Consider the following 15,973-nt stretch of genomic DNA (forward strand, 5'->3'; position numbering starts at 1 on the left):
AATATATTTCATAAGCCAATAATTTTGCCATAATGTCTATATCTGTTAATAAAATCTTAAAAGATGGCTGAATAAAAAAAAAACATGTAAACATGTTCACCAATGGAAAAAAAAAATAGATTAGGTGCTCCATAAATGAATGGATGTGTGGACAAGTGGATGGATGGATGGTCGGGAAGATGAATGACCAGAGAATCCATTCTCTACATGACAGCCCAGATGATCTTTTAAACATGAAAACTGGATCATTTCATTCTCTTACATAAAAATTTCAAATGCATGTAAATAAAACTGAAAAAAGAACGCAAAGGACAGAACAACGTGTAGAATATGCTATCATCTATGGGCTTGAGAGAAAACAAACATGAAGGTGGCAAGGAGACTTTATCACTGAATATCCCATGTACCTCTTGAATTCTGAAATACATGCACGTAAGTACAAAAATAAAAGACTTTATTCTCTTCTATAGTTCCAAAATGTTCTAACATGAACATGTGCTTCTTTTTGTAATAATTGTGTTTAAAGAACACTTCAAAAATAAAGCACCTTTAATTACCATACAGTCTTTGGAGTTAGTTCCTCATCGTTTTAAAGCCATATACTCGTATGTGTTTCTTTTTTTGTAGCTTTAATATTCCGAATGAGCAGTTTGATAAATGGCAAACTTTGCTGCTCCCTTTTAGTGGTTTAGTTGTTTTCTTTCTTGGCTTGGATGGAATGTACAACTAAGGTTTGTTCCTATTTTAACATTTATGATTTATGTCATGGCTGTTGATCTTTAGTGAGCTGAAGAGGTTGCTAAATACAGATTCTCGGGTCCTACCCCCAGATTCTGAGTCAGTGGGTCTGGGTAGGGCCCTGGAATCTGCATTCTAACATTACCACAGGAGATTCCAATGCAGGTGGTCCATAGAGCACACTTTTCAAAACGTTCATCTATGACTTATTAAGGGAACGTAGTATTTTTCATATAAAAGTGACAATCCTACATCGTAGAGAATTTAGATTTGAAAGTGAGCTCTTCTTGATTCCTACACACACACACACACACACACACACACACACTATTTATACCTTTCTAAACATCGGTATTATGTTATATGCCTTATAATGAGTTTCTTTACCTTGTCTTCTCTCTCAGCTTTTTGAGAGATTCAAGTTTTTATCTAACCCAGTACCCCAATGTTGTGAAATAAAAGTATGTGTGACAGAAACCAAAGGATACAGTTCAAATGTTCCTTTCTTGGCTTCAGGATCAAGTTTCTCTGCCAACTGTGTCTGTCCCCAGAGCTCAGAGCTCAGACAAGCACAGTGCTAACCCCCTCAACTTCAATATTGCCTGCTAAGTCCAGAGAGGAGCTGTTGTTTTATTTAAAAGTATGTATATAAATCACTCTGGTAGCTTTTCTATGCCTTTCCCAGGACCTCTGATGAGCCCTTTCCTCTGCGATGCTTCAAGTGAAAAGACCGCCTGAAAAAAGCAGCACAAATGGTTCATATAAACATCCCAGCGGGTTTTCCACATTACATAAATTATCAAGTGCAACGGGCAGGGGCCCGCGACCTAGAGCGGCAGCTCTATACTACCCCCTGGTGGCAAGATGCTCCATGCCAGGGCAGCCCCACCCCGCCTCCTGGCTCCGACAGTGGCCTCAGACTGCCGAAACGCATTTATTTGTCGCCAGCTGCGCCTGCCCCCCTGCGCCTACAAATATTTGTTGATAGATAGGTTAACAATGTGAGTGGCAGGAAACAAAAACACAGAATTTTACTTTCTTCTGCCCAAATGAGGATCAACTGTGTAACTTCCTGGATTTTTTGTGTTTTGTTTTGTTTTTGTACAGAACTTGTGAGCTTAATCTTAATGTACAAATCAGTCAAAAATCTAACGTGGGAGACCTCCTAGACTCAAAGCACAACCCTAATAGCACAAAATGTGCATGCCTAAATCATCACTGGTCAAACTTGAGCTGTTGACAAAGGTCATTGTACCCCACCAACTGCGACATTCAACCCTCACCCAGACCTAGAACCCTCCAAACAGGTCAGGACTAGCTTTAAAGTGATTGTCCCCGAGGCACAAAGCAGATGCTCTAGGCTGAAGGACAGAGAGGACAGAGAGGACCGAATAATGGTTGAGCGGTTTGGAGGGCGTTCGTGTCCACTAACATTAGAATAAGAAGAAATATCCCGGGGTGGCAATGGGGGGTCAAGAACTGCCTACGAAGAGCCTGAATCTTGTACCTGGATTCTTCTTCCTTAGGGGTCACGAGGGGGAAAAAAGAAATTAATCAGGAGTAAATACAGCCCTACCCAAGCGGTGGGGGGGGAGGGGGGGAGAGGTTGTGGCATTTGATGGCATTTTGGGGCCCCTCCCAGCTATACAAGTAGAGGCTCATTTAACAGTCCCTGTGAATAGGCAAGAAGGAATAATGTGAATAAGAGCAAAAACCAATTTACTTGTAAGATTTGGATAGAAACTTCACCCAGCTATCATAGGGGCTGAACGCAGCGCTGGGATTTCAAGTTCCCTGATGACAGAAGCAGCTTTTAATGGAAGCTGCTTGCTGGGCTAATGGTCAGGCTCTGAGTGGAAATTCTGAGATCAATAGGCCTTTTAAAATTCAGGAAATCAAGTCTGCACCTAAAGCTTAATGGTCTGATAAGAACAGCAAATACATAGTCCTTTTCCCTCTTCCCCACCACACATTACATTGGTTCACACCCCACTTTTCCTAGAACTTAATGCTGTCATTATGCAACTTTTGGGCAGAGGTGAGCAAGGAGAGATGACAAATTGTTCCCAGGAAATCCCATAAAAGATGGGATTACAGCAATGTAGGCTCCACCTCATTAAAAACCAGCAACATTCTCAACAAACTCTAGTGAGGTCCACTCATAAATTGAATCTCTTCTATGCTTAAGAGAAGTCTCTACCTTGCTGGGATTACTAATTGGCTCTATTGTTCCTAATTCAGCTACTGGCACTTTGTTTCAGGGGAAAGTTTGAATCACACATTTTTAACATGCGAACTAAATTCTTTCCTAGAACAATGCTTCCTGCCGTGGGCATTGCTGGGATCAAGAATATTTCTTCCCTGTATTTGGTTTTTTATGAAATGAAAAGGCTCAAGTAAAATATCAGGAAAATGAAGAGAGCTTTAAGAAAATAAATCAGAAAACAAAATTATGTATCTTAAATACAATCAAAACTTGCATGTTGAATAGGGAATTCATCGGTTTTCCATACTTTCTACGGGTCCACTTCAGACATTAGTTATGGAAGAAAAGACTTCTTTAGGAGCGAAAGGGGGGAACTTCTGCTCATTTGGAGGACTCTGAGGGACGGCCAGACTCCCAGTTAGCGACGGGCTCGCGAGAGGAGCAACGCATATCAGAATTGTCAACAAGGGCTGAAACACAGGGGGTTGCTTGGCCACAAAGTGTAATTAATGAGAACGTCCCCTCGGTACTCCTCCTATAACTCAAACTTATCTCTATTACTGCAACTGCTTGTTTCATTTTATCCACCACCCCAACCCCAGCGAGACTGTCGCTCGGAGAACTGGGAATGTGTCTGCATTTCCCATTATCATATCTCAGCTCCCAGCAGAGTGCTGGCATTCGATGGAGAAGTCAAATTTAAATTGAGGTAAGATTTTGCTATAAGTAAATCAGGCAAGAATGAAAAAGGAATTAACAATAGGCCTCCCTCCATTACTTAGTAACAGCTCATAAATATTAGAGTTACTTTCATAGGATAAGATTTCCGAAGTTGGAAACCTACTGAGGAATCAATAATTTCTTAAAATATTAAGTTTGGGAAAAAACCATTGCTTTAAAATTAAGTCCTCTTAATTAGTATGAACCATAAAAAAGTATTTAATAGTTTGCTTTGCCCAATTGTAATGAACCCAAACTTTGTACTGAAAGAGGAAGGAACACTGACAGCCTGCCTGATTACCACTATTTACATAATCTCCCACCACAGGGCAGGGACTGCTTTCTCTAAAGCCATTAAAATACCAGAACTATCCAAGCAGCCAACAAATGTGGACTTCCACTTCCACAGCTCCCTTTTGTACACGTAACTCAAGAACTTTTTCTTGCTGACTTTATCATTAATAACTACTTATCAAATCTACCAATATTGACTTTGTGAAATCCCTCCCCTCCCTACATGTCACCTAGGACTTTGTCTTCTCTTATCTTCCTTCACTGAGTGGGGGCAGAATAATTGAGGAGAGTGGAAGATGGGCAATGGGATCTGTTTCTGAAAAGTAGCAGTTTTTAAAGATATTTTAGTTTTCAATACTGTTAATAACTGAAAAAGCAAGATTTAGGAAGAAAAAACAAAAAACAAACAAACGAAAAACAAAACTTGCAACTTAAAACTTTTTAGGAAACAAAATGTTATAAATATGAGAAGATGGAAAGGGAACATTGACTTTTAATATACAGTCCTGATGTACCTAAGTTACAACAAATGGCTGGGTATTTTAAAAGTTATCTCCCAATGTCTTTCTAGTGCTGTAAAATCATCTCTCTTAAATAATGAGGCAAAAAAGGTCTCTCTTGGGTATGTAATTTTTATAAATTGTATCAGAACCACAGTGTCTTTCAGGGAATTCCACCAAAAGCAAAGAGAAGTTCAAGATAAAATTGCAGCAGATCCAGGAAAGGTAGAAACTCGCAGTTACCCGCAAGCTGTCCTTCGTCTGGGGCCCGTGACACCAGCGCACACCCACGGGCACAGAGGTGTGGTGTCATGTGAACGGATAGCAGCAAGCCAGCAGTCCTATCTCCCCTGCGGGGGTCTCAACAGTAACTCGCGCTCCAGCTGCTCTGCAGTCAGGGTGCCCTGGATGGCTTCGCAGACCGGATTGAACACAGAGTAGGCGCTCTTCTCTCCCTCTTCCTTCTCCTCAGGGCCCCGTGTCCCGACATACATCCAGTAGAACAAGGACAGGACAAAATAAGCCAGGCCAAATTCCAGTTCCACAAACAGTCCCAGCAGAACCAACCAGAGAAGAACCTTCAAGAAGGTGACGCTGGTCCAGAACGACTGGTCCCGTGGCAATGGCGGGGGAATGGCTGTGTTCCGTGGGGACGGTGGTGTGCTGCTCCCTGGCGGAGCCGCTTCCTAGGACACGCAAACAAACAAGAGTAAGAATAAAGGGTAATGGGGCCGAAAGGATGAAAACCACTGTGGAGAGGCAGCGCTCATGGCCCGGGGAAGGCCTCCAGCTCATTGATTTCTATTTTCTGTTTTCCTTTTTATTCCAAAGTGTGCTGCAGACTGTAAGCACTTTCATTTTTAATGTTTCCATTTCCTTTTGTTTCTTTTCTGTCCAACAAAGTCAGCTTTTATTTTGCCTTTTTCTCCATAAAAAGCCCCAGGGTAGAACTATGCCTCAGGTAAGAACAATGCATCTAAACATTTCCTGAGGATCTTCTCTGTGAATCTGCCTTATACGCTATACTTCCATTTACACAGGGCATTATAGTTTCAAAAGGTCTGCCTTAACGCGACCATCTCAACCATTATTACTACTACCCCGTTTGGTTCCCTTCCCCCACTATATATTTTTAAGGTTTTGATTAAAATATAACTAACATACAATATGATGTTAGTTTCAGGTGTACATCAGAGTTATTCAACAGTACCCACCTGGCAATATACAGTTATTACCACAGTATTGATTATATTCCCTATGCTTAAGAAACAGTCACCATGATAATAAGTCCAGCAACCATCTGACACTGTACCACGCTATCACAAAATTATTGACTATATTTCTATGCTGTATATTACATCCCCAAGACTTATTTGTTTTATATCTGGAACTTTGAATCTCTTGTTCTTCTTTATATTCCTTTTAATTTTTCAATTAGAGTTGACATTATTTTATATTAGTTTCACGTGTACAGCCTAGTGGTTAGACATTCATATTGAGGACAGAAAAGGGGCCACAGGTTAAACCTGACAGGCTCAGGAGACTGAAAATAACCATGTAAGATGGTCTGAATATAAAAATTCCTAACTAAAAGCAGGTTGTGGCCAGTAGTCACATCCTTGGCCTGTAGCTTCCTTGACAAAAGTCAATCTTTACCTTAAAAGAGTCTATTTGTTGTCTTTTTGCATCTAAGATAACATGCTCTTGGAATGTCAGAGTAATCCCCTTTTTCCGGACCACCAGGGGGCACAACCCACCACACCAGAGCAGAAAACTACAAAATCCCTCATTGTTATCTTGTTCCCCAAATACCATCTCTATGTGCTATAAAATGTTATTTACTATCCTGTACCCACCAATGTAAAAGAAGTGTGTGCCTCTCCAATTTACTTTTATCCAATCCCAGAGATTTCCCTGCTCTGCTTTCTCCCACCCCTTAATCTACAACCAATGGATTTCATGCATACCTCCTACTTAGATTCTAATGTGTAAGATAAGTTGCAAAACCGCCGTTTTCCGGAGCATTTTCTCAATCTGTTGAGACTTTGCTTCCCAGTGATTGTTAGTTTGGCTCAAATCAATGCTTCTATGTTTTCTGTTAGGCTGGATGGTTTTTTGTTGACAATATAATTTAGGAAGTGATCCCCCTGACTAGTACCCACCTGGCACTATACATAGTTATTACCATATTATTGATTATATTCACTATATTTTACATTCCCATGACTATTTTGTACTACCAATTTATATTTCTTAATCCCTTCACCTTTTATACCCTTCCCCCCACCTCCCTCCCATCTATCACCCCGAAAAATCTAGTATACAACTGACACCATACACAGTTATTATAATACTACTGACTATATTCCTTATGCTATACTTTACATCCCCATGACTACTGTGTAACAACCAATTTGTGCTTCTTAATCCCTTCCCCTTTTTCACCTACCTCCAACCCCCCTCCCATCTGGCAATCATCAAAATGTTCTCTTTATCTATGAGTTTCTGTTTCATTTGTTTATTTTTGTCTTCAGATTCTACTTGTAAGTGAAATCATATGACATTTGTCTTTCACTGTCTGACTTACTGCATTCAGCACAATGCACTCTAGATCCATCCATGTTGTTGCAGATGGCAAGATTTCATTCTTTTTTTACAGCTGAGTAATATTCCATTGTATATACAAGTACCACCTCTTCTGTATCTATTCATCCATTCAGGGACACCCAGGTTGCCTTTATCTCTTGGCTTATGTAAACAATGCTGCAATGAACATATGGATGTGAACGTACCCTTGAAGTAGCATTATGGGTTTGATAAATACCCAGAAGTGGGATTACTAGGTCTTTCTTTGTCTCTTACTATACTCTTTGTTTTAAAGTCTATTTTGTCTGGTATAAGTATTTTTTGTTTATTTGTTTCCATTTTCATTAACTATCTTTTGTTTGTTTGTTTACATTTTCATTAAATATTTTTTTTCATCCCTTAACTTTCAGTCTGTGTGTGTCTTTTGACCTGAAGTGAGTCTCTTGCAAGCAGTCTATGTAAAGGTCTTGTTTTCTTATCTATTCAGCTCCGCTATCTTTTGATATTTTTGGAACATTAATCCATTTCCATTGAAAGTAATCGTTGATAGGTATGTAGTTATTGCCATTTTATTATTCATATATTTTTTTTCGTCTTAAAGAAGTCCCTCTAAGATTCCCTGTAATACTGGTTTGGTGGTGATAAACTTCTTTAGCTTTTCCTTGTCTGGGAAGCTCTTAATCTGTCCTTCAACTTTAAATGACAGCCTTGCTGGGTAGAGTAATCTTGGTTATAGTTCCTTTCTTTACATCTCTTGGAATATTTCCTGCCAAATCCTTCTGGCCTGCAGAGTTTCTGTTGAGAAATCAGCTGATTGTCTTACGGGAGCTCCCTCATAGGTAACTGCTTTTCTCTTGCTGCTTTTAAGATTCTGTCTTTAACCTTTGGCATTTTAATTATGTTTCTTGGTGTGGTCCTCTTTGGGTTCATCTTGTTTGGGACTTTCTGTGCTTTGTGGGCTTGCATATCTCTTTCCTTCACCAGCTTAGGGAAGTTTTCTGTCATTATTTCTTAAGTAGGTTTTCAATTCCTTGCTTTCTTCTCCTTCTGGCACCCCTAAGATGCAAATGTTGGTATGCTTCAGGTTGTACCAGAGGTCCCTTAAATCTCCTCAGTTTTTTGGATTCTTTTTTCTTTTTTGCTGTTCTGTTTGGGTGTTTTCTGCTACCTTATCTTCTAAATCACTGATCTGATGCTCTGCTTCATCTAATCTACTGTCAATTCCCTCTAATGAAGTCTTTACTTCAGTTATTGTATTTTTTATTCCCAACTGGTTCTTTATTATGTTTTCTATCTCCATTTTTATGTTGCATATCTCTTTGTTGATGTTCTCCCTGAGATTATTGAGCATCCTTTTAACCAGTGTTTTGAACTCTGCATCTGGTAGATTGTTTGTCTCTATTTTGTTTAGTTATTTTCCTGGAGCTTTGTTCTGTTCTTTTATTTGGGACATGTTTCTTTGTCTCCCCATTTGGCTGCCTCCCTGTGTTTGTTTCTATGTATTAGGTAGGGCTGCTATACCTCCCGGTCTTCAGAGTGGCCTTATGTAGTAGGTGCTGTGGGGCCCAGCAGCAGTCTCCCTGGTTACCTGAGTTGGATGCTCCAGGTGTGTCTCTTGTGTGGGTTGTGTGTGCCCTCCTGTTGTCGTTGAGCCTTGGTTGCTGTTTGCATATCAATAAGAGGGATTCACCCTTGGACTGATTGGTTGAGGACTGGCTATGACTACAGTGGAGGAGCTATTATGAAGAGGCTGACCCTACAGAGCAGGATTCGCTTTAGCAGGGCGCTGGTGCCTGTCCAGTTTGCCCTTTGGGTGTGTTGTCCTTGGAGATGACCCAGTGCTGCTCTGGCTTGGTCTGAAGCTGGCCTTTAGTCCTATCAGTTCCCAGGGCCTCCTGGGAGGAGGGGCCCCACCACAGGCCCAGTTCAGCCAGAACTTGTGCCTTGCCAGGGGTCAGCTGGCATGAGCCACAAAGCAATCCACAAATGGCCACCACCCACACTGGACTTGGAGGTGCCTCAGGAGGCCAACCCATGAACCGAGGCCAGCTGTGGCTAGAGCCGGGCTTAGGACTGCTCAGCAAGAGGTACGGGACACACCAAAGTCAGATGCTGCTTGTTTGGGTTTTGTTAATCTATGAGAGATTTTAGGAAAGTCTGCAGCATGAGCCAAGGCAGGCTATTTGTACGGAGTAGCCACTGAAAACAGCTTGGTGTGCCAGAAAATTGAGAGGAAGGGGTATTAGGTAATAAGGATGAATGAATGGTGTTAGCCAGGTTGATGGAGATTCAGATATGGCAGCTGCCTGCATCTGCACACTGGGAGAGAGGAGGGCTCAACAAAGAAACAATGGCTTCCGCCAGCTCCTCTTTCTGGGAGAAAGCTGCCCCTTCAGTCCCTGCCCTGAGGCCAGACAACTCAGTTCCTCATATGTCCCTGGTGCCTTTTGAGCTGCTGCCCCAATGCTTGGAACTCAGAGTGAGTGAGTCCATCAGCAAGTAAGTCTATGTGCAGGCCTTTTAACAGAAGTACCTGGGACCGCAGCTGCCTTGTCTGACTAAGCCACAATCTCTGCTGGTTTCACAGCCAGAAGTTATGAGTGCTTCTCTTCCTGGCACAGGATCCCTGGGCTGGGGAGTCTGGTGTGGAGCTGGGATCCCTCCCTCCTCTGGGGAGTGGGAAGGGACCTCCGAAGCTGATATCCCTCCAGATTTTTAATGGTTACATGAAGGTGTGGGACCAGCCTTCCACGTCTCTGCCCTAACCTACCAGTCTTGAGGTGGCTTTTTCTGTATGTCCTTAGTTGTAGGGCTTCAGTTCAGCTAGACTTCAGGTGACTCTCAATGATGGCTGTTCTGTAGTTTAGTTGTAATTTGATGTGGTCGTGAGAGGAGGTAAGCACAGCATCTATCTACTCTGCCACCTTGACAGGAAATTCCTTGATTTCTACTTTTTAGCCCTGCTAAAACAATCCTCTCCAAAGAACTCATGTGCCCTGCTCCAGCTGAATCAGAACTGATCAGCAGTTAGTAAGATGTGACCCAATCAAAACCGTACAGTATTCGATGGGTTCCCAGTCATGGGAGACATTTCCTCAGATGAGTCTGCTGCTAACAAGAGCTAATTTATGCCCCACAGAGAAACTCCCCAGTAATTGATAATGCAAGAGCCACACACATGCCTTACACAGAAAATTGATGTATGTTTGTGGACTTGATTAGATGAGCTAAAATTCTATGAGTGGCATGATTCTAAACTGAGGACTATACCAGAAACAGGAAAGAAAAATCCTTTCCATGTATTAAAAAAAAAAAAAAAAAAAATTCCTGTTATAGCAATTACACCCCCCCAGGCCTGAGCAATGACTGCTGGGCAAGTGGACTCTCTGCCTCCAATCTTTTCCCTCCCCACACCATCCTATATACATACAGTTGCTAAATGAATCTCCTAAAACACTCATCAACCTCTGCTCACAAACCTTCAACAATTTTTTATTGCATACAGGTAAAAATGTAAACTTCTGGGTGGAATTCAAGACCTTCCATTTATTCAACAGATAGAAATGCCAGTACACAGGCCCCTGCACTGGGTACTAATGGAAGCACAGATATTTAGGTTGCTTTTGGGAGCTTAATCTCCACTCTAGTATTTTCCAAACTTTTTTGGGTATAACCCACAAGAAGAAATACCTTTTGTACTGAGACATATATATACATACATATGAAAAAAAAGTTTCACAAATCAACAAACACTTTTGTTACATATGAAGCGCTCATCATCTATTTTTTTAAATTTATTTCTACAGAGGACTAGATTTCTCTATATTGATTTCACCGCTCACTAATGAGTCATAACTGTTTGAAAAACGATGGTCTAAAAAAATTTCCTGTACAAAATCTACTTCTGTATAAATGAACCCTCAACTCCAGTTCAACTGGTCATACTACCCAAAGACATTGCCTGTGGCCTGGAATCGCCTCTGTTTCCCCTCTATTCCTCAGCTCCTTGTCTTCCTTCCAGACAAGCATGATTGGTGAGCTATGTATGCCCTGACCTCCTCGGCCATCAAGGAGGGTGCCTCCTCTGCCTCCTGGAGCACCGACTAGCTCTTTCTCATTGAGCACCAAACTATTTGGCACTGAAGTATCTCTTTTAATATAGGTCACACGTGTCCCTGGATTGTTACCACAAGGCCACAGACTGCCATTTATTATATTTTGGTGTCTCCAGAGCCAAACATAGGTTCTCAATACATAGCAGAACTTTTAGTTCTTTCCTTCAATTATATCCCCTATTCTTCACATGATAATGTTAAAAGGGACCACAAATATTTGGTATTTATTGGAAAAAAAAAAAGTAGGTCATTGGCTTTATGTTGCTTCAGAAATTCAAGTTTGTTAGACCCTTCTTTTTTCGCATCAACATTGTAATTATCATCTTTTCAGGCAGATTGGAAGGCCCTTAACATATCATCACAACACCTCGGCAACATTCATTAAATAAATGTATGTGTCCCTTTCAGATTTGGCCAGTGTGCATAATAGTGAAATCACTGCAGGTCTTAGCAGGAACTAACAGAATCCAATTTATTTTAGGCTACTCTGGCTGCCAAGTAGAGAATGGGCTGCAAGAGCAGAAGCAGGAAAACTTAGTAGCTTATACAGGAGGCCCAGACAGAGAGGACCAGGCAGAGATCAGGGTGGTGACCCATATGTCAGAGACAAATGATGGACTGATGGATAAACAATACATTTTGAATGCACACAACTTGAAATTCACAGTACACTGAATTCATTTTACTATCGAGGGAATATAAAAATCATGCTTATGGTCACCACTTATTGAGTGCCTTCAAGATGCCTGATCTCCTGAAATCCACGAGGCAGGCATTATTATTGCCAATTTACTGATGAGGAACCACTGAGATGTTAAGTAACTCCCCTAAAGTCACACAGCTTGCGATAGGCAGAGATGAGGCTGGTCTGGGATCCAAGGATGGGCTCCCTCCAAAGCTGTTCTTACTTCATTAGGAGGCTTTATGGGAAATGGTAAGGTGCAGGGTTAGAGAGCTAGGAGGAGTTGGTGGGGGTGGGGGGGTGTCAAATGAACTGGCAAAGGGAAGAAAAAAGGAGAGGAGGGATATGGAAATTCCTCTGCCACATTTGGCATTTGTTTTATAACAGTCCCTGTGCACCTTCTGTAGTAAAAGCTGTGTGTGGAAATGTTTGTGGTCATCACAGCACACATAGGCATAGCTTAGGGAAGATACTTCCATTCCTCAAATACCAAGCAGCTTCCCACCTAGGGGCCTCTGCACTTGTGTTTCCCTCAGAGAAGAATGCTCTCCTCCACTCACACCTGGCTAGCTCCCTCCTCTCCTACAAACCTCAGCAAAAATGTCACATGTGCCCTTGGCCTTGTCCCCAAGTTTCTACAAGAGTGGCTCCTTCTTATGAAATGTCACCTCCTTAGTGAGGTCCTCCCTGCCCACTCAATTTAAAGTAGCACTCTGCACCTCTCATCCCCAATTCATTAGCACAGTATCTGGGGTTTTTTTTTAATCTGCTCATAGCATTCACCATTCTGTTATTTTGTTTATCGTCTGTTCTCCAAACACAAATGCAAGTTCTGTGAGAGCAGGGCTTTGTCTGTTTTTATTACACTGTCTCCCCAGATTTAGGACAGTAGATGGAATATAGTGGGCAGGTGACAGGATTTTGCTGAAAGAACGAATGTTGGTGAGGGAAAGGAAGAAACTGAAAAATAACTGCTGGATTTCAGGGGCTGATACAAAGACTGTGCTTAGCAAGGTGACTCAAAAAAAAAAAAGCACATTTGAGCAGTGGGCCAATGATTAGAGGGGAAGAGTTGCACGATGGATGTGGGTAGTGGACCTTAGGGCTAGATGGTGCCCTGAGGATGGGTGTGGGATATGCTGGGGAGAGAGACAAGGAGTTTCTAGGATTAAAAAACTAATACAAGCATTTTTGCCCTAATGTGGTAGAAGCTTGTCACAGGAAAAAATTATTATATTTGAGGGGACTGCATTACCCTAAGCTAAATTCGAGAGTGGGGGAAGGAAGATGTGGAAGCTGCCTTACCGATGATCACAAAAATAGAAACAATTACAAATTGAAGGCTAAAGAAATCTCTGACATGCCACTGTGTGCCACCAAAATTATTAGGTAGACATGGATTGTAAATTAGGAAAAAAAAAATTAATGAGAATTTTTACACCAGAGCAAACCCAGGAATGATAACTAAGTCAATGAAAATGAGCTTAGGACAGAGTCCCTTATGAAAAACAGCTTTTAATAAGAACCAACGGGAGGTCCAGCATTTCCTCTCATCCTTTTGTCAGGCCATCAGCTCTGGGTTTTTAATAATGGAAGCTTTCTCCAAGTTCAGCTTCTCTGGATCCAAGTCCACTATCTCAAATTCATTTGGTAATGAGACATACAGTCAAAAACTCATTGTGTGGGTCAGACATTGTTTTTTTTAACTGCAGGAAGAAAAAAGGGTAGGGGAAGTGGATTCTAAAATAATAACCAATTGTTGTGCTCAGTGAGTTCTAATCAACAATAAAGTTATCCTGAGAGAAAATGCATGCAAGGAAATGGATTGTTTGAACCCTGCAGCACTCTCTTTCTGCGAGTCAGTTGGAACCCTGGTGTCATGGAGAATAGTATCAAAACTGACAACAATAAGTTCTTCACAATTTTTTAAAAATTCCCTAAAACCAAATGTTGTGCAATAATAAATGAATGTAATAAAAATAACTTTACGGGAGTAAGATAAACTTCTGCTCCAGTACATTTTAATTTTCAAAGGAAATGTTTGGCTCATTACACTTATGAGGTACAAAGGCCATGTCAGATTGTCTCAAAGCAACGATTTTCCCTTGATGTTTTATCCCATATTCCCACACAGATACTCCAGTCTCACATGCAAATCACATTGCCACTTTACTCACGAGTGAAAACTAAATGAAGATACAAAAGAGATGGGAATTAAGTTCATCTGCAAAATAAGAGACTACCAAAAGATTTAAAGGGTGAAAAGGCTATATATATACTAATGTATATATTGTTTTCGCCTTCAACATTCATTACTGAACTTGAATAAGCTCCTCTAGTTCAACAGTTACAGCTAGGACACTCCTGCTAGTTTCGTATTCAAACACCATTTCTAAAGGACAGGCTATTAGGGCTACTGGTTGTAAGTGGTTCAGGTGCGAAATTAAATGAAGGCTTAATTACTGCCACTTTCTATCAGTATCCAATTAGACCTTTTACCCTCCATTAGCAGAGGGCTATGGCTCAACACGGTTGTGGAGAGATTTCCCAAAGCCACAGGGTGTCACAACGATAACTCAACTCGCTGTGAATAACAAGGGAAAGGGCAGAGGTGCTTTCTTCTAGGACCCTACACCCTCGCTTCCCACCTGGAATCAGGAGCTGCGTGGGTGGCAGGCTGGAAAGAAAATATCACAGACACTTATCAATACTGACACATGTGGCTGGAGACGCGAGGCCCATCCCCCAGCAAGCGGGAAGCTCCAGCAGTCCCGCCCCCGCCAGCGAAGGCCCCGCCCCCGCCAGCGAAGGCCCCGCCCCCGCCAGCGAAGGCCCCGCCCCCGCCAGCGAAGGCCCCGCCCCCGCCAGCGAAGGCCCCGCCCCCGCCAGCGAAGGCCCCGCCCCCGCCAGCGAAGGCCTCGCGGAGAACCAGAAGAGGCGTGGCCTGCGGGTCATGACGTGTGGGCGGGGCCGCTCCTCCACCGGGGCGGGCCTGTAAACTACACGTAAAGGGCGGGGGGCGGGGCCTCACCCGGAGCTTCCACTGTGGCCACGACAGCGGCCCAGCAGCCAGGTTCCCGGGACGAGGCCTCCTTCCTCTCACCTGAGCGAGGATGGGCTGAGCCCGGACACTCGCGGGCCTCGGTTTCCACACCAGGAACTGTTTTAACCAGCATAGGACTGGCTTTGGAGCCGCAGCTGCTTCCGCCTTCTCCCCCGAGGTTTGTGCGCTCTGGCTCAAAGCGCTGGGTTCGGCCGCCAGTCCCGTCCGTTTTCGGGCCGCCCGGAACTCGGCTAACCGCTGTTCCATGGCGCGCGCCTTGCTCCCCGCGCGCCCGGGAGCGCGCGCCCACCCTCCCGCAGCGAACCTGAGCTCCGCTTATTCCGGCGGCAGGCCGCAGTGCGCCTGCGTAGCGGCGGCTCTCTGCTGCGCGTGCGCGCTGGGGCCCGGGGTGCCAACGTGCGCTGTTTGTGACGTTTGCCGGGCTGTCTGTGCGGCTAATAGTCCCCTCCAGACGCGCGTGGACGCGGTGTCCAGCCCCTCAGGCTCAATGGTTAAGAATCTAAAGCTTAAGGACCGTTTCATGTTCCTCCCGCCCCGGGCTCCTCTGAGGGAAGCTCTGCTGGGCACCTCACTTCAAGGATCTGCTCCCCAACAGGTGGAGCGTTGTTTAGCAGTGGAGCGCTCATCTGGGCGCCAGATTGAGAATGTGGTCCCAGGGCATTGAAGAAGGCCCATGAACTCTGGGACGTTCTGGTGTCAGACGGAAGACAGGATACAGCCTCCCCTTTTCCTTTTAACGAGTATGCGTGCGTTAGCGCTTCACTGCTCACATAGCAGGCAGGCTGTACAGACCTCTGTCGTTGCTTTTGCCACACTGGAAACTACGTATTGGCGTGTCTAAATAGGTCTGAAACTTGAAAACTTACGGGGATGCGGCTTAAAATACACAAATCTTAAGGGTATGGCTTAACAGGTTTGCGCTCAGGTAAATACCTGTATAACCACTACCCAGATGAAGAACGTGTCTCGTACTGCGAGGGTTCCCTTTTTCCCTCTTCCAGTCACTACGTACCCAAAAGGTCACGATTCAGGTCAGGGACTGTTAGATAGATTTTTAAAGCTCTACGG

General features: G+C 43.2%; 1 protein-coding gene across 1 annotated transcript; it reads right to left on the minus strand.

The window, feature by feature from the left end:
• Positions 1-4,422: 4,422 nt before the first annotated feature.
• Positions 4,423-15,944, minus strand: SAYSD1 (SAYSVFN motif domain containing 1). The gene is made up of 2 exons (XM_033103563.1): positions 14,945-15,944; positions 4,423-5,144 (listed from the first exon to the last, which is right to left on the minus strand). The coding sequence occupies exons 1-2, from the start codon at positions 15,149-15,151 to the stop codon at positions 4,800-4,802; spliced, it is 552 nt and encodes a 183-aa protein (XP_032959454.1). The 5' UTR covers positions 15,152-15,944; the 3' UTR covers positions 4,423-4,799.
• Positions 15,945-15,973: the final 29 nt, after the last annotated feature.

The sequence above is a fragment of the Rhinolophus ferrumequinum genome, chromosome 3 (genome assembly GCF_004115265.2).
Source record: "Rhinolophus ferrumequinum isolate MPI-CBG mRhiFer1 chromosome 3, mRhiFer1_v1.p, whole genome shotgun sequence".
Lineage (NCBI taxonomy): Eukaryota > Metazoa > Chordata > Mammalia > Chiroptera > Rhinolophidae > Rhinolophus > Rhinolophus ferrumequinum.

Excerpts from the sequence above, each read along its gene's own strand:
- SAYSD1 (XM_033103563.1), bottom strand. The coding sequence starts at position 15,151 with ATGGAACAGCGGTTAGCCGAGTTCCGGGCGGCCCGAAAACGGACGGGA. Across the intron at positions 5,145-14,944 it reads CTCAGCCCATCCTCGCTCAG|GAAGCGGCTCCGCCAGGGAG; the intron begins GTGAGAGGAAGG and ends TGCGTGTCCTAG.